The sequence below is a fragment of the Sinocyclocheilus rhinocerous genome, unplaced genomic scaffold (assembly GCF_001515625.1).
Source record: "Sinocyclocheilus rhinocerous isolate Xijiao unplaced genomic scaffold, SAMN03320098_v1.1 scaffold245, whole genome shotgun sequence".
Lineage (NCBI taxonomy): Eukaryota > Metazoa > Chordata > Actinopteri > Cypriniformes > Cyprinidae > Sinocyclocheilus > Sinocyclocheilus rhinocerous.
This window is the reverse complement of record NW_015659923.1, coordinates 330650-355873: the sequence shown is the minus strand read 5'-3', so window position 1 is coordinate 355873 and position 25224 is coordinate 330650. Positions and strand designations below refer to the sequence as shown.

Here is a 25224-nt window from a genome sequence, read left to right as displayed (position 1 = left end):
TCCGCGACGACGCGGAAGTTTCAACAAAGGATAAATGGATTTCCAGCACTGAAAATCCCTTGCAGTAGCTCTGCTACTAAATATATTTAAAATGGGTATCTCTGTACAGCTGTCGCTTCCGGTGTAGACGCCGTGTCTTTGTGTGACTGAGCAAAGAAAACAATCAGTATAAATATAACGATCAGTAAACTAAACATCGCACATCCTGCGATGTGACTATCGCGGATGCGCACATCGCGATATCGATGCTGAAACGTTATATCGTTCAGCCCTAGTGCCTTGTGTTATGGAGTTGGAAAATGCTCAAAAGAAAGTGTACTATAAGGTGTTATAGAGTTCTAAATGGTGTAAACCCCTTAAAAGTGTGCAAGCAAGCATACTTACTATTAACAAAAGTGTCCATTTGTCACCTAGGAATTTGATCTAAACTAAATCTGAGGAGCTCACAGGTATTATTAAGTTATAAACAGCAAATATATATAAATATTAAATATAGTTTATATTTAAATATACATAGTAATATACTATACATGGTAAATATTATAAATACTATTGCATTTAAATAGTGCAACAGTTTGATCAGAAACAGAACTACTTACCACTTTTTCTCTTGTAGCGTGAGATGACGCAGTACGATACAATGTACAGCACCGCAAACAGGAGGAAGCAGACCTAGAAACACATGGAACAAGATGGAGTTTTCAAACACTTCTGTTCTGCAAGGGCTTTTACGTTGTAAACTTTTTATTCATACCCTTTTTAACTAAAAGCATCATCTTATATCAACTGAAACCGAGTAAACAAGAAATTTACCCAAGTAAGATTTTGTGTACTGTGTGTCTAGAAATTCACTGATTCCAAACGTAAGTCTTTGTTATTTATTATATACAGGGCTTGACATTAACTGCTGGATTTCAGCAGTGGCCGGTAACTCCTACTAGCCACTTCGGCGGGTTGAATTTTACATACAATAACTTAGGGCTGTGCAAAAAATAGAATACTACACAGAGCCGTAGTTCACTGACAAGCTACACAAAATCACGTTCAAAATCGTCAATGAATCGCCTGCGATTTTGAACGCGATTTTGAGTAGCTTGTCAGTGAACTACGGCTCTGTGTAGTAAATGCCGCTCCATCTGAACGCACGTGCTGGAGATTTACTACTAATCACAGAACCGGCTTTACTGACGAGATGCACATGAAAATCGCATTCGATTTTTTGCACAGCCCTACAATAACTCGAGATTAATGCTAGTCTGGGACAAGTAGATTTTTTGAAGGGGCAAGTGAAAGAGATTTTTACAACAAACGTGATTAAAACATCTAATTAGGGAATCACCAAAATTGCAGCGAGAATGTTTCTGATTTGATTACATTTGGTGCAAACGGCAATTTAGTGGATAATGACAGTGACAAGGTCGTGCAAAGTTGTGTGTGAAAGAATCTCGTGAATAAATAAAAACAAATTAACGCAACTGCACACAGAAGAAACATAGGCTACTGCAGTAAAAATGTAGTTTTTCTATTTATAACATATGATATATAGCCTAGTTAAAGGTGGGGTAAGCGATTTTTCAAAAACGCTTTAGAAAACTGATTCGGGCCGACTAGCAAAACAAACTTGTAGCCAATCAGCAGTAAGGGGCGTGTCTACTCATTATGTGGAGGAGAGAGCGTTCAGTGCACAGGACGGACATTAAGTGAGCCGAGCAACAGAAAGATAGAGATTGCGGATAAAAAACAAAAGAGGAAAATGTCTGCAGAACAAAAGAAGGCTTAAGGCAATAAGGCAAGAAGTAGGACCCGTGTAAATATCGGATCAGCTTTCCAGCGCTGGAGAGAACTCAAGGCGCAGAAGGCCTGCGATCGGACGCCGAGGTTGCTTCAACGTCATAAATAGAACCCGGCAGCAGTTTTCTGTCGGTGTCGTGTCGTGCCGCACCGCATCCAGTGTAGACCATAGATATGTGTATATACTGTATATCTATGGTGTAGACAGCATCACTAATTATAATGAGTTCTATGGTATTTTGCCACTTGCGTCCGGTGTAGACATGGTGTAACATTGGTTTTGCTTTGTTTCACAGAACTAATCGTTGCCTGGGTTGCGTACGTATATGTGGGGTGGAGCTATCAAAATAGGGGCGAGACCCTTTTGGGGTAGGGGCGTGTTTGTTTTGGTGATTTCAAATGTCAACATTGGCTACCAGAAGTCGCTTACCCCACCTTTAAGCAACATGACACGACCAAAACAGTGCAGTTTACCCTGAAAACCAGTATAACTGCCAATTTAAATTTAACACTGATTTTATGCAAGCGTTTAAACAAGTAGCTAATATTAAATGACTTACATTTTAGACACAGTCAATGCTGACTGTTTGTGTGTGATTGAAAGAAAATAGTTCCAAACATAGCTTCAGAATTAGTCGAGCATGTCTGAGCAACACACGCGGTGTTTCGTTACCAAATGATTCAGTGTATCGAACGAATCAATGATTCAGTAGCCCACTTGGTTCATTCTTGAATGAATCAGGCGTCTGAACCGTGTCTGAATGCATCGTTTGAATGAATGACTCAATGACTCACTCAATAAGAAAGTCACTTGCTGCCACCTGCTGGCGGTTTACTTTCATATTTAAAAGTATTTTATATTTGCATATGAAAACAACTTTTAATTTAAAATTGTAATTTAAAACATAACATTATTTATGCAGTTGTAATTTTGCAGCGTAAATGTATTATGACATTTATGGCATGCTACATTTGCGCTTCATTACATATGTCTGTATAAAAATGCAATGCCACTTCAGCTGCTTTATTTTATTCTGCAGTGGAAAGATCTGTTTTGTTGATTCTGATTTCATTTGATTGGTAACAGTCCTATAGTGTCTCATTATATTAACTGAAATCATTAGTAAAATTTATTTAACTATTTGATATGAAAAATTATGCATACATTTAATAAGGTTAGTAAAAAAAAGCCTTTTAGGCAGAAATTACCTGGAAATCAATTTAAGTAAATCTTAGTATGCAGTCGTGAACTTTAATAATTCAAAATGTAATTTCCCAGCAACAAAATTATGGCCGGTGAAAAAATTGAGTGGCTAGTAATTTTGGAAAACCACTAGTAGCCACAGTGGCTGGTGAGTAAAAAAAGTTAATGTCAAGCCCCGATTATATAACTTAAAGAAAAACAAAACCCTTGCTACCTGTACTACATTAGGCTAACTGAGACTTGTCACAGCACTTGCATATCATTGCTCTTTTGTTGATTTTGATTGCTTCCATTGTCCAAGTCGCTATGGATAAAAGTGTCTGCTAAGTGACTAAATTTAAATGTAATGTAAATTTAAGTCTTGCCTGTATTTATAGGCCTAAGCAGTAATAGTGCGACTGAAAGACAAAGTAAAGTACCTCTGTTTTAATCATCAATAATATGCTGATCAGTAATCTGTAGCAATGTTATATGGCAAGAATCAGCAGAGAGTGTCCAGGAGACTGGAGTGTATTTTAAGAGGACGGACTGATGGATGTGCATATGTAAACATGCCGTTCATGCTTGAACATTTGCTCATATTACACCTTGCTTGTAATCTCACAGAACTACAGAGCACTAACAGAGTTCTGCATTACATAAATGCAACTGTGCTCCACCTTGAAAATAAACCTACAACAGGGTGAAGGATCTGTCAATACAAGGACTTCAGATTATCAGATTAGAAGAAATTCATACCTCAGGTTGCTTTGGAAATCACAAATAACTTCTATTAAAGCATAAATAATATGCTTAACCCTTTGCAGAGTGAAGCACAGACGTTTTGTGAGCTCCACTGGAAGATGGCACTCAAAATACACACCAAAACATATAGCATACTAAAATTCAATTTTTTTACATTTATATTTATCATTAAACATGGCTTCTTTTAAAATATATATTTACAATACATAAATGTTTTTCCATTTCCTCCAACAGCTATAAAGTTCACAGGAATAATGTTACTCTGTGAAAGCTATAGATCATCATAAACACTTGTGCTGGAAATAAATAGCATATGGTGCAAAGCATTATGTATTCGTTTATAATTTTCAAACCATTCTAACTGATGCTTCCAAGACGATTACAACTCTCACAATGTCTAGATGGCTCTGAGCCATTAGGCCATTCTTATTATTAAATCCTGCATTAATAACCACTCAGAACCTATTAAGCAGCAACAGAGATCTTAGCACGAGCAATCACCAATCTGAAAATCCATGTTTAATAAAGAATAGTGAGTGACTGACTGAATTCTGACTGTAGACAAAAAACTTTATAAAATAAAGATTCCCCTTTATAAAGAAAATAAAGAAAAAGGCCCAAATTTGTCAAGATTATTGTATTTCAATTTCATCTAAACTAATCCAGAAATGGGACAGTTTAAAAACTGCTTGCCCATTATCATCACAGCATTGCTAAACAGCAAGAAAAGCAGATATCTCTGCATGGCACAGACTTTCATTAAACTAACTTACATTGTATGCAGCTGATAACAGCTATCTCACTTCTACACACAAAAATAATTTAAACTCTCTGAAATACACTGCACATATTTCTACATTCACTCTAAAGTTAGAGGTAAACTTTCAACTGAAATGTCAGGTGTTACTCTTAAAATAAATGACTGCTATCACAATAAGAAAATAAACTTAAAGCGTCAAAACTGCATCACTGAGACAAAGTGAATTTCTTTTGTTAATGCTTTTCATTGCTTCACTCTCTACACTGCAGATTACAGAAACACTTTCTTGGTTGTTCAAAATGTGGATCAAGAACAACGTTGACCACTAATTCATTCAGTTAAACATTGATATTCATTTAGAAGGCAGAGACAGCAGCTGGGATCACTATAAACAACAATGAAAATTGTTTGGCTGTTCTTACAAGCAAAGGCTGCAAAATTGGTTCAGTCAGACATGCCAGTTTGCTCTGACAGATTAATTCGTGATATTTAATCACTTGCAGATCATGCAATCCATTCATCTATGACACACAACAACAGGTTTGCCTACGCAGGAAGGAGAGACACATTACATCCTGACACCCAAAATAAACACTGCAAATCTGCAATGCTCATGTGTACACCAACAACAGTAAACAAGCTGTCAGTGTAGAACCGTTATGACTAACGTTACCATTACTCAACTGATCTAACTACCACACAATACTGGTCAGTGAATGTTGTGTCTGATCTAATTCTACTAGAGATTCAATAAAATATGTCACAAAAACATAACAGTCAAAGAGCATCATGCATAAATATATATACAACAATAGTGAATCAAATGTGCCACAATAGCCACAGAAAGGGATTAATTAGCTCAATACTGTAACTAACGACAAGCTAGCATGCTAGCTAGCTAACTAACTAACTAGCCTAATGAACCTCACTCATATACACTACGGTTTCTACTGAGAAATTATGATACATTTCAATTATAGCAAACCCATTCATCTTTTAAGTTTAAGAAATATAGGTAAATGAGGCTACATGCGAGTTGAAGTGGGGAACACTGCGCAAACACGGTCAGTGTGTTGTACTCTAATCAGTCTCTCTGTAAGGTTACTCACAATGTACTCGCGCACTTGGCTGTGGAAATTCTGCTCTCTAATCGTCACATCGTCTTCTTCCATTCTTCATATTGCAGAAACACATTCATTAGCAACGCATTTTTGTGGCGATTCCATTCGCTGTAAGAGAAAGGACCTCTGTGAGATAAACTGACCACCGGCGTAGAACTCGACTGACTGACTGACAGCGTTCGCGAGTCGCGTCTCAGCGCCAAATAAACCACCAAAACAGTCAAAATATACTGCGTCATCATTCAGCGACACACGACAGGACAAGAGGCTTCACGCACACAGGTGTGCTGTCACTGAGAGTGAAGTCGAATTAGATGTAAGATTTACATAATTAAAATTTTGTTCAGCGTTGTTTTGGACAGGTCTGACGTTTCCTGACGTAGCTGAAACGTTATACTGAGAAAGCATAACAGTACACTTTGCCAAACATAGAAATATATAAATATGTTTTTTGTTTATATATATATATATATATACACACACACACACATATATATACGTGTGTTATATGTGTGCTACAATAGCCTACCGCTTATATACACTCAGAAAGTCTTCAGTTTTGTGGACATTCATAAAAAGGTCAGTCATTAGTCACTGTCACAGTCAATCTACACAGCAATGACCACTGGATTTACAAAAATCATTTCAGGTTTAAGAAGTGCATCAGCTACTGATGAACATGTTAATTTTTATTTGAATTATCACTGATTCTGTTATTTTACCATGTATTACTTTTGTTTATCTTTCAAACAAATTTACCAATTTTTTTGTCATCTGATCCTCTTTCACCTAATATATTTTTATTTGAAGTACCCCTGAGGTTTTAAAATAAATATTTTAATAATGAAGTATCACAATTGCATGTTATGTTCACATGACATGCAGGTAAACAAATCAAATATTCCATCTAAAAGTAATCAAAAAGTAGTCTGATTATATTACCAAAAGGGTTAAATGTAATGGATTACATTACTAACTAAAATTTTTGTCATGTAATTTGGAATCAGTAACAGATCATAATTTGTAAGTAATCTAACCAGCTCTGTACATAAAGAAGCTAGGAAGCGCACACAAAGACCTGTGTCCTCTACAGTACTACTACTTCCACTACCAATAATAATCCTTCCATAAATGTATTATCTATCGATCCAGTCAATACTACTACTATTACTACTACAACTACTACTACTAATGATAATATAATGCTGGCATCAAATAGTAGGCTATATCAGGTTATGAGTAAATGTCTTCGGCTACTGGTGTCTCCAAGATGAAAAGAGGCCTATATATTAGAAACAAACCCTTTATATGTTTATGTAGTTTAATTAAACGCACATATACTTGTTATTAAATTGTTAATTCATATTTCGACAAGTAACGTTACGCTCCAACTCAGTAGATGGCGATAAAGCCACTCAATTTTCTTTTCTCTACTGTCATAACGTCTAACGAAGAAGCGGCATCAATGGCGACCTCCAGCTTCTACATGCGTTGTCTTTTCTGAGAACTTTCATGGGATAATTTGCGATATTCAGTCTGTAAACACGCAACCATTTACAACAAATAAAAATTATATTCACGGCCAGATATATTTCACTTAGAAAATGAAGGCAAAGGCGCAGCGCAAGGGCAAAGGGAAAGCTGGAAAGCAAACACACAGGGATAAACTTCAGAAATTCAAGGATTCCGTTAATAACTTTGTGAAGAGCAAAGGCGGCTTCGGTGAAAATGAAAGCGACCAAAGAGGATTATTCGTAAAGAGGAAAAGTAGAAAAGTGCTGCGCAAAGAGAAACGTAAGTTAAAGAAAGCCAAAAAGAAAAGTCACTACATGGGTCAGTCACCGCAGAACCCCAGCGAGGAACCTGCTCCAAATACTCCTGCTGAGGAGGAAAAGACACAGAAACCAGCCCAGAAGACGACTGGAAATCTTAAAAATGCCGCTCAGAAACAGCAGAAGGCAAATAAAGACAGTGAAGAAGAGACGACAAAAAGGAAAGTCCACTTCTCCGAAGATCTGCCAGAACAGAGAAAGAAATCTAGCCTGAACGAGAGCAGAAAGCGGGCTCTATTAGAGGCGAATATCGAAGAGGACAAAGAAATAAAGAGATTAGAGAAACGCCTTGGGCTGAATAAAAGAAAGAACAAAAAGAGTATACCTCAGTCATTCACCAACGATGGACTCGATTACATTTTAGGGTTTCTTGAGCCTGGAGCATCTGCAACGGGACTGTATGAGAGTGATGAAGAAATGGACATTGATAAAGCTAAAGATGACTTTGATGAGTTGGACGAGGACAGCGACGGGCAAATGACAGACGATGAGAACAAGGATGAAGGTTACAGTGATAAAGAGGAAGGAGATGGAGAGGATGATGCACAGATGGAAGAAGAGGATGATGTAGAAGATGACAACCAGATAGAAGATGAGATGGAAGGAGATGAAGAAGAGGAGGATACAGATGCATCAGAGGAAAATGATGATGGGGAGGAAGTTGACTCTGAACAAAAAACACCTGAAAGCCAGGAGCCCGTATGTCATTCTAAATCTGGATATTATATTTTATTATCATTTAAGTTTAACTCTCCCTGATGATCAAATCACATTTATTTATGAAACTCTTTATTCAATTACAAATTATTTCAAAGCAGCTTCACAGTAATAAACACAAAAGTAACAGTGTTAATGTTGCAAAATTAATCAATTAAGGAATAAATTCAATTTCAGCTGTGGAACAGCTCAACCAAAGACAATAGTGTCATTATTCAGCTCAATTTAGTTCAGTGTTGATGAAATTATTTGAATAGTGGTGTCAGTGTTGCAACGTTCATCAGTCATGAAACAAGCTTAATTCAACTATAAAGCAGCTCTACAGAAGACAAAAGTGTCATTATTCCATTATTCAGTGTCATAAAGTCAGTATTGGTTATTTTTCTTTCGTTCCCCACACCGCATGCTCATCAGAAGAATGTTTTGAAGCTAATATTTGTGTGTGTTTTATATATAGAATCCTGCCACAGCAGGCAAGTATGTTCCCCCTCACTTACGAGAAGCCGTGGACAGCAAACGCAAAGCCGAGCTGGAGAAACTGAAGCGCACTGTGAAAGGTCTGATAAACAGGTAAGATACAATGGAAGGTATAGGCTACAGAAATGCACAATTTGAAGAAGCTTTGTTTTAAAAAATAAATACAGTCTTTGGCAAACCAAGTGAAATTCAACCAGTTTGATAACCCTGTCCTCTGTTCGACAGGTTGAGTCAGCCCAACATGGCATCCATCAGCAGTCAGTTGGAAGAGCTGTACATGAGCACCAGCAGGAAGGACATGAACGAAACACTCACTGACATTCTGCTGGCTGCCTGCGTCACTCCTGCTCTCATGCCTGAAAGGTTACCCTTTGAATAATGACTTCATTTAATAACTGACTCTTTGATAATCCCTTTAGTATTTAATGTATGTTGATTTGAGAGAATTAACTTGCCGATATTCTATTTTAACTTAATATTCTTCTTCTGAGACGTAAGACCCTAGAGCATTCAAGCCACTTCCACCAAATTAGGCTCAGACCTTCAAACCGTTGAGAACAAATTTTGCCCAGATCTGCAGTCTGGACGATGGACGTGTAAACACTAGTTGCTGAAAGTCAGAGCCAGTCTGCAGGTTTTGGCCAGTCTGAGTTTACAGGTTTCGCAGAGTATTGTTTGTGAAGGGCTCAGATTCAGATTTTTTACCTTCAGACTATGATTCCATCTAGTCAGACGACATCAAACATGTTTGATATTTTGAGCCAGTTTTAAAATACGTATTGTTTTTATTTGTCACGTATCTCCTAGCAACAAGCCACATGTTTCTGCATGAGTTTGTTGTGTTGTGAATGACTTGAAAGTTTGGTATTTTGTGATTCTCAGTTTATTTAGTGCGTGATGCCCAGTTTTAAGCTACTTACTACTTCAAGCTATTTAAACTTCTTTAAACATTCTAGCTGGGCTTTCTTAAAAGGGTGGTTGATCAGCTTTTTTCGAAGGCTTGATTGTGTTTATGGAGTGCAGTGTAACATGTTCTCATACTTTGTTTTAAAAAAACATTTATTCTGCACTATTTCCATTCTCGTCAAAACGGTCTGTTGACTTCCTGGTTCTATGAAGCCGCTCCCTCAGAAATATGTAAACATTTATGTAAACATCAAGGTTAGTGATGTCACAAACCCGGTAAGGAGCTCGTTGTAGTCCCTATCATCCTTTTTTGTAGTCCTTAAACAGCGCTTTGTTTTGTTTTTTGGCAGAAAATATCTCACTTTGCATTGAACTTTGAGCGTCGTAACTTTGCAGATGTTGTTTATGCTCTAACAGTAACATCACACACTAACTAAAGTTAAAAAGTGAAATCATAATCAACCAAACCTTTGTCAACATCAAAGTTTGTCTTGTACTGTATCCTGGCTCACTTAAATTCTCACTCAAGAAATTAAATATGACCTTAAAACAACACACCGATAAATACTTGTAAATTATTTTAATTAACACTCACTCTCTCTGCCAGGCTTCTAATGGAGCACAACCTTCTTGTCAGTGTCCTTCACCATAGTGTTGGCCTGGAGGTATCTAATATTTTACTTCACATTAAATCATGGCAATATAGTCCACACTAACTTACTGTTGCATTTAGTGGCATACTATTATAAGAATCTCTGTCGTAGTGTGTGTTTTTGCTTGATGCTGGCTAATTTCTCACTTGTTTTCCCTGAGGTTGGAGCTCATTTTCTGGAGACGGTAGTCCGTCAGTTTGATAAAACCTACAGTCAGCTTGATGCTACAGACAAAGAATGTGACAACTTGGTGTCCATAATTGCCCACCTCTACAACTTCCATGTGGTCCATGCTCTCCTGGTGTTTGACATTCTGAAGAAGCTGGTGACACGTTTCAGCGCAAAGGATGTAGAACTGGTTCTTCTGGTGCTGAAGAACGTTGGGTTCGCTCTGAGAAAGGATGATCCGTTAGCTCTTAAGGAGCTGATCTCCGAGGCTCAGCGGAAAGCCAACGCTGAAGGAGAGCGTTTTCAAGACCAAACAAGGGTAAGACCTTTGTCATGTGAAGAAGCTGTCTTCTGGTGCTTAGGAATTATCATATTATATTTGCTTTTAATCATTTACTCATTAATCCAAAGCAAATTACAAACGAGGACAACTGAGGTGAATCATCAATGAGGTCTGCAGTTGTTCTCAAGTGCAGACGTTTGTTATGTTGGCTTGCTTGTCAGATTCGGTTTATGTTGGAGACTATGCTGGCGCTGAAGAACAATGACATGAGGAAGATTCCAGGTTATGACCCTGAACCTGTGGAGAAGTTAAGGAAACTGCAGAGGACTTTGGTGAGAAAATGACTGATGTTAATTTGCATTACTTATTTTACATTTATAAGGTGGACTTGCAACACAAAAATGCTTAGAGCAGTTAACTAGTTAATATCCATCTGTATTATCAACCCTAAGTAATAAGTAAAATGAATATTTGATATTTTTTGACGCTAAATGTAATTCTCGCCGTGTCCACTAGGGGTCAGACTAACTATAGTTTAGTGTAGACACATTGGAATGTGTTTGAAGTCAGTTACCTTGTTTCTTATGCACCGAACATAACATTCTTGACAGATTCACAGCAGTGCCGGTGGAAGTGACATGAAGTTGAGAGTCTCACTAGACAGTCTTCTGGAAGCTGAGTGTGTTGGTCGTTGGTGGATTGTAGGATCTTCCTGGAGTGGAGCACCCATGATCGATGACCATGGAAACAAGACAACTACCCCATCCACCAAAGGGGAACAAGTAAGTGAAAAAATAAAAAAACTGATATTGCTTATTTAGAAATGTTTTCATCTGTAATTTAAATGCTCAGATGTACAATTATTTTCAACTGAGAAAAAGTATAAAAATATATAGTTCTGTAGTTTCTGTTTATAAAATCTCTCCATTTAGGCATGTTTTATGGACCTTTATGAGAGTCAAGGTCCATGCAGAAATTGTCATCTGACGTTTTTTGTTTCTCTTTATGAATTTGCAGTACAGTTCAAAGATGTTGGAGCTTGCTCACAAACAAAGAATGAACACTGACATCAGGAGGAACATTTTCTGTGTGCTTATGTCAAGTGAAGACTATTTAGATGCCTTTGAGAAACTTTTAAGGTTCGTCAGCATAGTTTCTGTTTCTTATTCTCATTGATTTTCAGTGACAGTGGCCATGTTGCCCTTTTGGGATTCTTAGCATTTGACAAATTTAATTGCAAATCAGGTTTTGATCAGTGTCATGTAATCCCAGAATCAATCTGAAATCTGAAATTTACAGACCTACTTGTGTGAAAGAATTGTATAAAGTTATTTAAAAATGAACAGATTTGCCTTATTAGCAGGACAAAGTTTCTTTTAGCAAGAACAATATTTCAGATCTTCTGAAATGATAACCTTATAGTGTGATGATGTCAAATATTTTAGTTAAGGTTACACAAAATGATCTTTACATTTCTTCTTTCTAACAGACATGCCTGTTTTCTTCCCGTGTATTGCAAACATGATGCACTGTGTTTGTAATATTTGTCATAAACCATTATTTACTCAGTTCAGTGGATTCATGTCTTCTCAGGTTAGGATTGAAAGACCAACAAGAGCGGGAAATTGTTCATGTTCTGATGGACTGCTGCCTGCAAGAGAAAATGTTCAATAGATTCTATGCGGTTCTGGCAGAGAAATTTTGCTCACATGACCGGCGGTTCCAGGTAGAGTGGAACAGCAGTGATTCCTAGCTTTCACTGTGTGTTTGTGCCACTAGGTGTCACTGGTTTCACTGCTTTAGAAGCTGCTATGCTAGGCTATGTTTAACTTGTTAACACAAAACTGTTGCTCAGGCTAAGAACATTCAGATGTTTTTCAGTACTTTGATCCAGTGGTTAAATTAGCTAAAATTGCTGTTGATATTATGATTTAATGTTACTCTGTAATCAGCTATAAGCTTTTTAATAAGCAAATCTATGAATATCGATAATGTAAGTCAGTTCATTTACATCTAATACTGCAGCATTTAAAACCTAGTAGCTTGTAGATGTTTACTATAGGTGAATTATAATCCATTTTGTAAATGTTAACTCTCTCTGCTTTTCTTCTGTTTTTAGATGACTTTTCAGTTTAGTCTGTGGGACAAGTTCAAAGACCTGGCAAACCTTTCCAGTCGGTCCTTCAGTAACCTGGTCCAGCTGGTCACTCATCTTCTACACAGAAAGTGTCTCTCTCTTTCCATTCTTAAGGTAATATTTGATAAAGTCCACCCCTCTCCAAGAAGCCATTCTAGAATGCATTTGTGGTTTGTATGTAATGTTGTAGTATATATGTGTAATGTTCTTCATCTTCTTTATAAACCGAGTTAATGAATGGCAGCTTAATTTTCTGCCTGTTCTCTTCTTTTCATAAGGCTATTGAGTTTGGGGAGCTGGATAAGCCCAAAGTCAAATTCTTGAAGCAGGTTCTCTCAAAACTCCTAAAAGAAACCGAGCCAGAAGATCTTGTGAATATATTTGGCAGGTGAGTATTCTTAGTACTACAAAATTGAATAATAGTACATATTATGTATATATAAATGTTCATAATGTTTCAGAGGCAAATTTCGTGATGGCAGTGTATATTAAATGAAAAAAAAGAGAAAAATTGGACTTTGTTAGTTATAACAATTGTTACATTATTGCTTAATGTAAAAAGAATTTGTCAGTGCAAGTTTTTAAAAAGACCATGTTTGGGAAATCCTGAGGTCATGTAAAATTGTTTGTGTGTGGCCTAGTGTGTCAATATCTGCCTGTGTGTCTAACATTGTGTGCCAGGATCTCTGGAATCCCCAAGCTGGGAATGCTTCGGGAAGGCTTGAAGCTTTTCATCAGTCACTTTCTGCTCCGAAACATCCATACAGAACAAACTGAGCAAGTCAAGGTACTCAAGGATAGAGCTGAGGTCGCCACCAAAGCCATGGAGGCCCGGGATGCCAAAATGAAGCTATAGAGCTCTTGCACACAGAAATGTGTGCATAATGCATCAGACTCAAAAAGTGAGAATTACTACAGGGGACAGTATTCGAACCTGTATGCAGACCTTACGACACATGCAGATCACTGACATGTTACTGCATTTTTGTATTAATTCTGGCATTCTGTACAAAAATAAAACGTAAAATGTGTAAAGTATATAAATACATTTTAGTGTGTTTTTAAAGAATTACATACCACGAAAGCTCAATGGTCAGTTTTTCTGCTCTATTTTTATGGTAAGATGTCAACAGATTTCAGATTTGGAATTTGGAATTTGGATATCTGACATTTTGTACTTTTTATTCACTTGACCTACGTACTTATGAGAAAGAAAAATATAACAGTGTTATGCTTAAATGTTTGGTTTTATTATAATGTGTCTTTTTTTAATGGCAAGTCAGAGTCGCTGTAATGAAAGGACAAACTAATCTTTCATTTGAAAATGTAAGAGCAGAAAATGCACAAAAAATAATGATAAAAATAAAGTTAAAAAAAATCAAGTCTCTTAAACAGCAATTTGAGTATAGATACAAAATAGAAATAGAAAATCACAATGGCCTGCTTCATATTAATTATTAGTGTTTTTTGTAAGCCAGAAACATGTCTCAAGCAGGAAAAGAGAATAAGATAATTCATTCTTTTGCTGCTCATTAGTTTCCCATGCACATATGTTCAATGTCTGTTTTGGTAACAGATTCATCCTCTGACTTTTAGAATTGAGTATCTTACTCCATATAAACAATACTGTATTAACTTCATTCAGAAAAGCGTACAAGGATGCATTGCTCTACTCGTCATGAAATATAGGTTGATTGCAGTCGTCTGGAGCAACTGCACATGCAGCAGTGCTCTGGACATGAGTCACGTGACTGACTAGCATAACATAGCAGAGGGTTACCGTTACATTTGATGCCCTTTGTTAATTCATTAGCAACATCGGCATTACTGACATCAATCCACAGCATGGAGTGACCAGAGCATGAGCTACCATCATCTGGGGTCAGGCAGCGGAAACATCACCCTCGCAGCTCTACAACAAAAGAGCTAACTGTTTAATTATATTTGATTAATTAAACCTTATCGCATCCCTCAATGTCAGTTCAAACAGACTGTCACATTAGAACCTGTAATAATGACACAACAGTCTGGCTGTTTATTTCTCACAGTTTCAAAGCTGGAAAAAGGAGGGTTACCTACAGATGCCCCACTCTTCCACCCTTTGACAAAGACAACATTGTCACCATATGTGAAGAGAAGCGTATAATGGGGGTCCAGCCCCCTAAGATAAACACAGGTGATTGTAAAGAGTGTGTGCTATTGTCTGTCTGTGTGAGACCAGAGGAAGGTTGATACTGACCCTAGTTTGAACTGGTAATAGGAAGCAAAGTTGTCTTCGAAACTGATAAGACCACAGTTTAAATACTGTTTGTGAGGATATTGCATGTTCCTGTGCAAAGGCCATGGGATTTAGTGTTCGTTTTTTAAAAATTCTGTTCTTTTACGTTTTCAAACATTTCATGTGCAGGAATCTCAGCCAGAAGGTCAACCGAATCACTTGCGCGGCCCTATTGATAAATCTGTATTGTGTGGTGGTTTATTATGCATTTATGACTTTTTTTTGTTTTGTCTCACCTTTCACTGTCTCATCCAGGCCTTCACATAAGTGTCCCACCCTGCTCACTTGTGTGTGGTTTCTTTCCCAGATGGTTAGAGGGTGTAGTAGCACTGATAAGGTTGAGTTCTTTGTACTTATGCAGCTGGGTAAACTTACAGGTAGGGAAAATTAGGCATTAGTTAAATCAGTAACTAATGTTTCCTAAATTGACTACTACCTGTTTAAAGCCAGATTAATTCTGTAATTAAATCATTGTTTACTGTTGCCCAACAGAGTATTTTGGATAACATTATTGAAGCTTTTGTTTATATTTAGTTCTCTTAACATTAATTATAATGTATTATATTAACCCATTTCAACATTTGAACAATATCTTATTACTTTGCCCCTCTAGGAAATTCCTGTTTCTGTGCTATCCTATCCTGTCCTCTTGTTTGACTACCCCACAGCCTTTTAGAACCCATGGGTAAAGCGAAGGTTAATAGATTAGCCATGATTTTTAGTTTCTGCATGCTTTGCTTAGTTACATCACAGGACTGTTTTAGAGTAATAAAAGGGGAGTTTGTTGTAGAGAATTAATTCACCAAAATCCACAGCTTATTATGCTAAATGTGTTTGGACTATATAAAAAAAATCTTATTTTCCACTGAGAATATGGCTAAAGTGGCTTAGTAAATGAAAAACAAGGAACATTTCAGATCACATTCAGTGTCCGAGTAGATAGTTGTCATGGCCCTGGACTGATAGGAGTGGATAGTGATTATATTTAAATGTCCTCTAATTGATTCGAAGAAGCTCCTTGGCAAAGACCAGATGGATCTCTGGGTTTATTACCCAATAAAGCATGTCGTTATTAATAAACGAGGAAATGCACTTATGCGAAATAGACCTCAATTAGATTGAAGAAAAGACCATTAAAATAGTCTTGCTGTAGAGTAATTCAGCATACTCTCCTTCTTTCTTTATCATTTTCGTTTCATGTCCTAAGTAAGTTTCTCTGGTTTAGCTAATGCAACAGGCTCATTTTCATCACTCTGTGAACATGACAGAAACAGACTTCCTGCTAGATATAACATGAAGTGTCTAAAATCAGCGAAAAGGTCAATCTAATTTCACTTCACTTAAAGTCTAACTTAAATATAAAAGACACCTAAAATAGCTTCTGTGATGTGCTCTGATGATGGATGGGCTTCGTCTCAAAGGTTCATTATGGGCTGCCCATTGCTGCAGTGGTGAGAAATGTTTCTCCATATTCGAGTATGCTTACTCGCACATTTGCACGGATATGAGAGCTCTATAAACAGCGATTCCCATGACCCGACCATGCCACCGACAACAGAGCGCTTCACATCCAGCCTTTTCTCGCTGAAGCTTGTTCCTTCACGTTTGTCATGGAATATCTGAATTCAACATTGGTACAAATTAAAAAAGGCCAGCCAAAATAAGAAAAAAAAATTTTATTCACAAGAGTGTAACTGATAAACCTACACAATAATTTACATGCATTTTTAAAGCGATTTCGTTATAAATACATTGTATAAAAATAAACAGATCACATATGGTTCTGGGTGTAGATGAAACAACGCCAGATTTTTTTCATCCCCACTTGAGTTCAGAATTTAACACAGTGGTTATCAAATAGGAACATCTTGATGATGCGAATTATTAGCTGATAGGCCTACTAATCTATTTTGCTTGATGTAATGCATTTTTACCACATGCTCTGCAGCCATAACATCAGGCTTCACCTTCAGAAGTATCAGTAGTCAGTGTTTGTAAGTAGCCTATACAACAGCTCATGTGGGCGTCCATCTCAGCATTTCCATAATGACTGCAAGATGATAACACATGCAAATCACATACTTCGCTTATGTAGGCCTAAGTGTCTTTTTGGAAACGAAGTCTCATGGTTGTGGACTGATATCACTGGCATTGGTTCGTTCATCATCGGAGGAACAATCAGATGAATTCAGCATGTAATTGTCTCCTTCTTCGTCGTCACTGTCCCTAAAGTCCCGTATTCTGTTACTTTTCACGGAATCTGCCTTCTTGTAGTCCTTCTCCAGTCCGTCAATTTTGTCCTGGCTTCCTTTACCTTTTTGCTTCTCGGCCTCCTGAGCGGCTTGTTCTTTAGCCTTTTTACTGCGCTTCCATTTCATGCGCCTGTTCTGAAACCAGATTTTCACCTGGAAATATGCACATGACATGACATTTATAAATAATTCCGAGTAATCGAATATTATTTGACCTTGCTGATTTTAATATTTAAATAAAAAATATTTTAATATTATTATGTATTATAATAATAGACTTTCAGCTAATTAATGTAGACATTTTGAAATGTTAAAAAGCCGATGGTTTACCTGTGTCTCTGTTAGCATTAATGATGTGGCCACTTCAAAGCGTTTTGGTCTCGATAGATATTTATTCAGCTTAAACTGGTGCTCAAGTTCAAGGAGCTGCTGGCTTGTGAACGCCGTTCTTGGTCTTCTGCACTTCCCGAGTAAGTTTGACTGCGCCTGGCCTGCAGAACAAAAAACGGAACGTGGATATTGTGTGTAAATAATTTATAAATAAATTATAACGTTAATGTTTAGGACTGAATGTTAATAATATAAAAATAAATATTCCAAAATAAATAAAAAATTCCACTGAGAACCAAAATGTGTTTTTACATTTTGACACCTTTCAAGTTCTACAAAGATTTTTTATTCTCCATTTTCTCCAAAACTACAAACTGATGCTTAAATAACCCAGGCTAATGCAACATCAAGCACTTTCTTAATCTCCAAAGCACCATCACAAAAGCAGAACACTTTAGAGTGTTATTTGATTAACATAGCCTACTGCACAGAAAGGTTAAAAACTTATTTTTGAGAGTGGTACGGACAGCGGAATTGTTGGTCCTGTTTTTCCACATATTTTTATTTTAATAGCCTATAATATTGCGTTACAACATATAGCTATGGATTTTAACACACCGTGTAGCCTAAATGCCACGGCAAGAAATAATAAAAGCTCACTCTAAAAAAAAAACCTCAAAAGCAATTCCCAATCACACCTAGCCTCAATGTGCCACGGCATTGTCAGTACATCTGCTAACATTTCCACCCTATCTGATTTGTTTGGGAGAGGTTTGAGAAAATCTGCAGACGAGCAGCGGAACAGAGAGACAGTGTCTGCAGTGTACTCAGTTGGCAGGCTGTGGTTTCACACTCGTTCGCCACTTTCCCTCTGTCCATTATCTCTCCATTTTAGCCCCTCTTTGAAAGACAGAGCTCGTTCAGTCTCGTTCAAAGAACAGCTTTACTGACCCTGCACACGTTATATCTGGCTACTGTGATCCGTTGCTCTGAACACATTTGATTTGATTTTTTATTAATAAAACAGTACAGTAGTAGGCCTATAGGCTACATGTTGAAAATAAACAGCGTTATTCTGCAATAGCCTATGTCTCAAAAGTGATCAAATATGATTAAAGAATGCAGAATAATCAGTTATAACAGAACAGCATGGCCACAATGAGAATGAATACAAATTAATTTCGACAATAATAATAATAGCAATAACAATGTTTTTTATTTAGCCACATGCATTTCAAATGTAACTCACCATTGAAATCTGCCATTTTAGGCAGCATCATTCCCGCAGTGGAGACCCTCAGCCAGTGATCGAGCTGGAAGGAGCTGGCGGTGAGTTTGAGGGGGTCACTGGGATGGTGATGGTGCGAGCCGTGCGGATACGAGTAGGACAGAGCCGGGTGCTGGCCCAACGCTGCTGCTGCTGAATAAGTGTACATTGGATGACCGTAGAGAGCCTGAGGGGGGATCCCGGTGCTGCTCTGAGGGTGTAGTCCGACCATGCCTGAATGAGGAGAGTTCAAGAAACCCGGTTTGGGAATCAAGCCGCAAGACGATATCCTGGGGGGCGACGGAGTCTCGGTTCGAAAAGCTTCGGAGTTCGAGTTCAACTCCGACGCCTGGACACTTTCGGAGGAGGATGATATTGAAGAGGTGGACAGGGAGGTGACCAGCGCTAGCGGCGAGGTCTGCACTTTTGGTGGATCGACGGCCAGAAGCGCGTCGATGCGAAAGTTTTTGGATTTCTCCATCTGGCCCACCTCACAAACAGATTAACGCGTCGTTCGCAACTTTAAAAGGCTGTCAAGAGTGTCACCGTTCCTCTCCTTAAAGTTATGATCTTGGCCAAGGTGTGCAAGCCAGAAGTCCACTTGTCAACTGCTGCTCGAGAGGGTGTGGATTAGCCACTCGCGTCATCCTTGTGGATATCCGATTGGACAGTGATTTCAGTGTTCACTGTGCGCTTAGTAGTAGAAGTTCTATAGTCCTCAAAAAATAAAGATTTGTATCGTTCGTGGAAGTTAAGGGTGTGTGAGAAACAGAAAAAAGTAAAAAAAACAAACAAACAAAAAAAATGTTACAATGTAGTTAACACACAACACGCACACTTTTGGCAGATAGGCTATAGAAATCCATATTTGAAGAAAATAATATTTGTTTTATAGATATTCTGCATCGTATGAAGGAAAGTGTATTAAAAAGCAATGATTGATATGCATCGTCCTAGAACAGATTGAAACATTTTCATCACATTCCTTAATAAGAGTATAGCCTATCGTATCATTTTGTGAGTGTTTTCGACATGTCGTTGCAAAAATATAGAACTAAGATGACTAACTGATTGGCTAAAATTGGTAGCTAAGTAGGACTACCTATTGTTCACTCGGATGTAGAAAATGTTGCCAGACCAGGCTATATTTTTATCTATGTAAAAATAACGACATTATTCGTTTGAGAGAGAGAAAGGCAACCACCCGCCAATAACTGTTTACTGCAATAAAGACTGTAGGCTTATGGGCATTTAAGTGGCATTCACACATTTGATATTAAAAAATGTACTTTAAATTCTGTAAGAGGACAAATTTGTGAAAAGTTCTCACTTGGACACCTATAGGGGAGACCTTAATTGGCTAATTTTACTACTGTGAATATATGAACAACCTTGGCTATTTTTTCAGCAAAACATAAAACAATTAGCCTAATGAAAACAGAAACATAAAACAATTAGCCTAATGAAAATACGTAAGATATACAAAATTATCAAACGTGTTTTGAGCAACAAATAGGTCTACATTTAATAAATTGTAGCCTATACATTTATAATAGCCTATGTAAAACTCATGTGACAACTTGCCCCTCTCCACCGCCAAAAATGCACCGACCTGACATTTATTAAAAATATCCAGTTTACCCCTGCCTGAATATAGGCTATTTGACTTTATTGTGCAATTTCTTTACTTTACAAATATGATATCAGAATTTTACTCTGGAAGATAAAATTCACAAAAAAGTATTTTAATTTGAGAGGAGATGCAAACATCCAAAACTACTGCTAGAGAAACCATTGTTACAATCTGATTTTTGACTTACTGAGACAGAATTATAGTGACAACTTTTCCGTGTGACAGCGCCGGTAGCCTATTTAGCCTATGACTAGTTTAACTCTTAAACGGGAAAAAACTAAGCTATTTAAAAAATCTTAATTACAAACTTAAAATTTAATTAATTAAAACTTAATTAATCTGTGGGCTAGCTAGATGTTGACATATTTTAACAACTTTGTATCCGTAATTTTATTTTAACACTAGGCTATAGGCTATTACCAAAATAAATAGGCTATAAATTAAATTAAAACACCCAGTGTGAAAACAGGGGATTATAATTAATCGCATTATCAAAACAGCTACAAATTTATGATTATAACATGTTGGTCCATTAGAACGAATATTGGTAGCCAATTTATTTGGCATAATCATATTGACATAGGTCTAGGCTACTTTATGATAAAATGATAGGGTCAGGCTGCCTTAAAGGTTTTCAAGTGTCTTCAGAAAACGTTGGATCTCGCGCACTTTAAATCGAAATTATTTGTTTCTTCAAGCAGCTGCACATGGAGGGATGGGGATGTGGAAGATCTGTGTCTAGTCGTGGGGTCTGGTCCTCTTATAAGCCTCTTTAAGCTAATGGAGGAAGAGGTCAGAGAGAGAATTATTGACACTCTGTTGCCCTTAACCTGTCTACCAATAAAGCGGATTAGTTTTCCTCAATTCATCAGCTAACCACCCTCCCGAGACCGGTCGCATGCGTTTATTTGCTCAGGGGAAATCAACAAGTCACGGGCCGAAAGAAGAAGAATAACGGTGCAGTAATGATACAGTGACCAATTCTGTAGCCTAATAGAAAGCACCAAGCCTCACGTGTAATTGCTAACAACATATGTATAGTGCACGGTAGGCTACTGTAAAGTGTATTTTGACGATGTGCTGAAATACGAAAATGTTTTATGTGATTTACAGCGCAACAATAAATCTGTGTTATGTTTAAATCTAGCCAATGGAATTCTTCTGTAAAGTTTGAAGTCTGCAACATTCTTTCCAATCAAATGCTCTTGTGACTTTAAACGCTACACATTAAGGCCGCTTTGTCGCGCTTCCCAGTTTTAATTTCATTAAGGGATTGCATGAATATTTCTATTAAAGCAGCAGTGAAATATGAAGCCGTGGACCTGCAGCGATCAGAGAGATTTATGGCTCTTTTTCATCACATCAGGAGAGAGTAAAATTATTATTGCACCCTGAGATAGAAGGGCCTGAAACAGGGACTCTCCTCAATGCTGTTCATTCGCTCGGTAATTACTTTCACAATTAAGTGGAACACATATCACAATGACAAATCGAAATAGTTTATATATTAATTATCCATGGTAAATGTGTTCATTATGAAAAGCCAATTTAACGGGACCTCCACTGTCTCTTTTATTGCAATAAATATTTTCGATCGTAATGGCACAAATGGGCAGTGTGTTGAAATGTATATTGCACTGCTTTTAAACACATTTGGGACTCATAATCTTTTTATCAATTTAATTTGTGTAGAACGGTTACTTACAATGAATGGTCCCAGTATCAAAAGTCATTAGCCTTTAGGAAATCCGATTTCAGTGCTTAAAGCGGCATGATTTCTTCCCCCAAGGACTCTGAACGTGATGATAATTCCTTTTAAACGTACTGCATATTTTAACAATTCCTTCTTGGCTATAAGCGTTTTTCATCTGTTTGCTTTGAGGAGCCTGATTAGGCCCTATATCTCTTAAGTGATTCACTGGACCAAACAAACCAGTGAACTAGCCTGAAAGCCAGGTGTCACTTAACCGAGCGCACTGGTAGACTACACTAATGTGATGAATACACACAATTCAGTCAGTGGTGTAATTTAAAATGTGCTCTAAACGAGATGACCCACAAGTCCCCCTCTCTCCGTGACACGAGCCCGTGATTGACGATGTCACCAGATGTCAGGCTAATTCAAATGAATTCATTTCATATAGCCTAGCCTATTAAAGACCTCTCTGTTTATTGAAATGAGTGCCCCACGAAAGTCTGAGGACCAACTTAATATTTTAAAAGCAACATCTCTTTTCTAACAAATGCATTAATTACAGTCGTGGTCAGAATTATTGGCACCCTTGGTAAATATGATCAAAGAAGGCTGTGAAAATAAATCTGCATTGTTAATCATTTTGATCTTTTATTTAATAAAAATCTATTAGACAAATATCGAATCTTTCATTGAACTAAAACAATTGAAAATTGGGGAAAATCTCATTATGAAATAAATGTTTTTCTCAAATACACGTTGGACACAGTTATTGGTACCCCTAGAAATCCTTATGAGTAAAATATCTGTGAAGTATATTCCCATTCATAGTTACAAATTTGAGCATACCAGGGTGATTATGAACATGAAATTATCCAGCCATGGCTTCCTGTTTCACAGGAATATAAATAGGAGGGAAAACAAAGGCCAAATTCCCTTAATCATCCATCACAATGAGAAAAACCAAAGAATATATTTCTGATGTGCAGCAAAGATGCACTCAAGATGGGTTTGGTGCACAGGGATAAAAAAGTACCCCATGTGTACAATGAAATATACTGTATGCCAAATGGAGGTTTAAAAAAGCATTGAATAAAAAGGGTGCCGTTAATTGTGTCCAATGTGTATTAGAGAAAAATATTTATGTCATAATGATATTTCCCCCCATTTTAAATTCTTATGCTCCAATGAAAGGTTAGATTTATGTGAATTTTTTTAATAAAAGATCAAAATGATTAACAATGCAGATTTATGTTCACAGCCTTCTTTGATCATATTTACCAAGGGTGCCAATAATTCTGACCACGACTGTAAATCAACAACAACCCTTATGATTTAGGCTAACATTTACAAGCAGACACGATTTAAAAACCCCAACGCGAAAAAATATTATTAGGCTATTTCTTTGCCCTGTAAGCTACAATGATTTGAATCTGCACATTTAACATGATTTAGAAACAATAATAAAGAAAGCTACAATGTTGCCTTATATTCATTAAAAAAAAATTTTTTTTTAACTTATCTTAATTTAGTCCTCTATTTGAAAGCAGAACGCTGTCAGCTGGTAATGCATGACTTTTTAACCTATCCAAACATTTTCAAATTGAAGGCAAATGTGACACATGATGGCTGTATTGTATTTCAGAAAAGCACATTTGGCCACCACATATTAAATGGATGGTGTCAATTTTCCTTATTCCCATTTTCTTCCTCTCCTTTTCATTACTTTTTCAGAAAAAAAGGGGAGTGGAAGTGCATTTGGCCCTAGCTGTTTCAATTTATCAAGCAATTTCCTAGAGCTAAACAGCTTTTAGTCAGTAAAAACAGTTGTCTGTTTCTTATTAATGTTTCTCAAGCTCAGCTTTTACATTTTACTCACTGATTGATGAAGGATCATAGATCAAAATGTAAGACATGTTTTTGTATCTAAGGAGTTTTATAATTTAAACAATGGCTGTAGCCTGACTGCAAATGTAAAGCACATAGCCCAGCACCTAATGGACTGGATGCGTAAGATTTAAAGATTAGGTAAGAATATAATTTTTGAATTGGTTTGTGAAATTTGACAAATGCTCTTTGGAGCAAGATGTGCTCTGTGATCAGTGTTTGTAACTAAATGATTTATAACCCACATTTGTTAACCCATATATTTTAATGCTTTTTTATGTTTGAGAAAAACATATGGCTGCATGATTCTGTAATAAATGGTTAAATACCCAACAACTGATCCTTAACAAATTTAAGCTATATGCAAAAAAAAAAAAAAAATCCTTAGAAATCTTTATTGACATGGTTAAGACTTTTAACATCCATGGAACTTTTCCATTTTGCAAAAGTGTCTTTAGCATGGAAAATGGTTCTTTTGAACCATATGTATGTATAGTTGTATGGATTCAAGAAATAGCTTAAATACACTTAAAAATACGGGAGGAGAGGACTCTTGAACAGTTTAGCAATTAACCAGCCTCTACAAAGAGTTATGGAGATATATAACTCATAGAGTTGACGTAAATGTGGGACCTTTTTGACATCTTTCAAAATTAGAGACCTTTTGAGATGATGTGTCCCCCATTTTGTATTCTGAAGCAGCTCCAGAAGACTTGCTGTAGTGGCTCGTTATCCCCTTTTCAGGTCTAAAAGGCAGGATATGATCAATCAATAACTCATAAATCCCTCTATAACATATATGAGATACGGAGTGGTTTCCAATCTTGCTACTGCTGTCCAACAAGAATCAGATGCCAAGCCATGAGTGTTATACCTATTCTACAATATTTAGGAAGATGCCTGTGATGTGCTGATGAGTAGGCAGACTTGAACATTAAAAATCAGAGATAGAAGATGTACAACTCATATACATAACAATCTTACACCAACACTTCACATAATTACATGTACATTTAACTTCATTGTTTGTGCTTTTGTTTTGGCTTAATCTATGTTTATTGTCAGACTTGCTTTATATTTACAGCAGTTTT

At 37.0% G+C, this 25224-nt stretch overlaps 3 protein-coding genes across 3 annotated transcripts in view; 1 reads left to right on the top strand and 2 right to left on the bottom strand.

The window, feature by feature from the left end:
- The window catches only part of LOC107724382 (limb region 1 protein homolog), a 37663-nt gene extending 31839 nt beyond the window's left edge, over positions 1–5824 (bottom strand). Inside the window, exons 1-2 of the mRNA XM_016533290.1 lie at positions 5609–5824; positions 600–672 (exon numbers count right to left, since the gene is read on the bottom strand). Of these exons, the coding sequence (XP_016388776.1) occupies positions 600–672; positions 5609–5671 (136 nt within the window). The 5' untranslated portion in view covers positions 5672–5824. The remainder of the gene's footprint in view (positions 1–599; positions 673–5608) is intronic.
- Positions 5825–7059: 1235 nt separating this feature from the next.
- Positions 7060–13811, top strand: LOC107724412 (nucleolar MIF4G domain-containing protein 1-like). Its single transcript, XM_016533336.1, has 12 exons — positions 7060–8151; positions 8627–8739; positions 8872–9009; positions 10160–10217; positions 10366–10692; positions 10878–10988; positions 11268–11438; positions 11674–11795; positions 12250–12382; positions 12776–12907; positions 13072–13181; positions 13475–13811. The coding sequence occupies exons 1-12, from the start codon at positions 7225–7227 to the stop codon at positions 13647–13649; spliced, it is 2517 nt and encodes an 838-aa protein (XP_016388822.1). The 5' UTR covers positions 7060–7224; the 3' UTR covers positions 13650–13811.
- Positions 13812–17194: 3383 nt separating this feature from the next.
- mnx1 (motor neuron and pancreas homeobox 1) lies at positions 17195–19401 on the bottom strand. The gene is made up of 3 exons (XM_016533312.1): positions 18903–19401; positions 17654–17814; positions 17195–17476 (listed from the first exon to the last, which is right to left on the bottom strand). The coding sequence occupies exons 1-3, from the start codon at positions 19399–19401 to the stop codon at positions 17195–17197; spliced, it is 942 nt and encodes a 313-aa protein (XP_016388798.1).
- Between the last annotated feature and the right edge of the window lie 5823 nt (positions 19402–25224).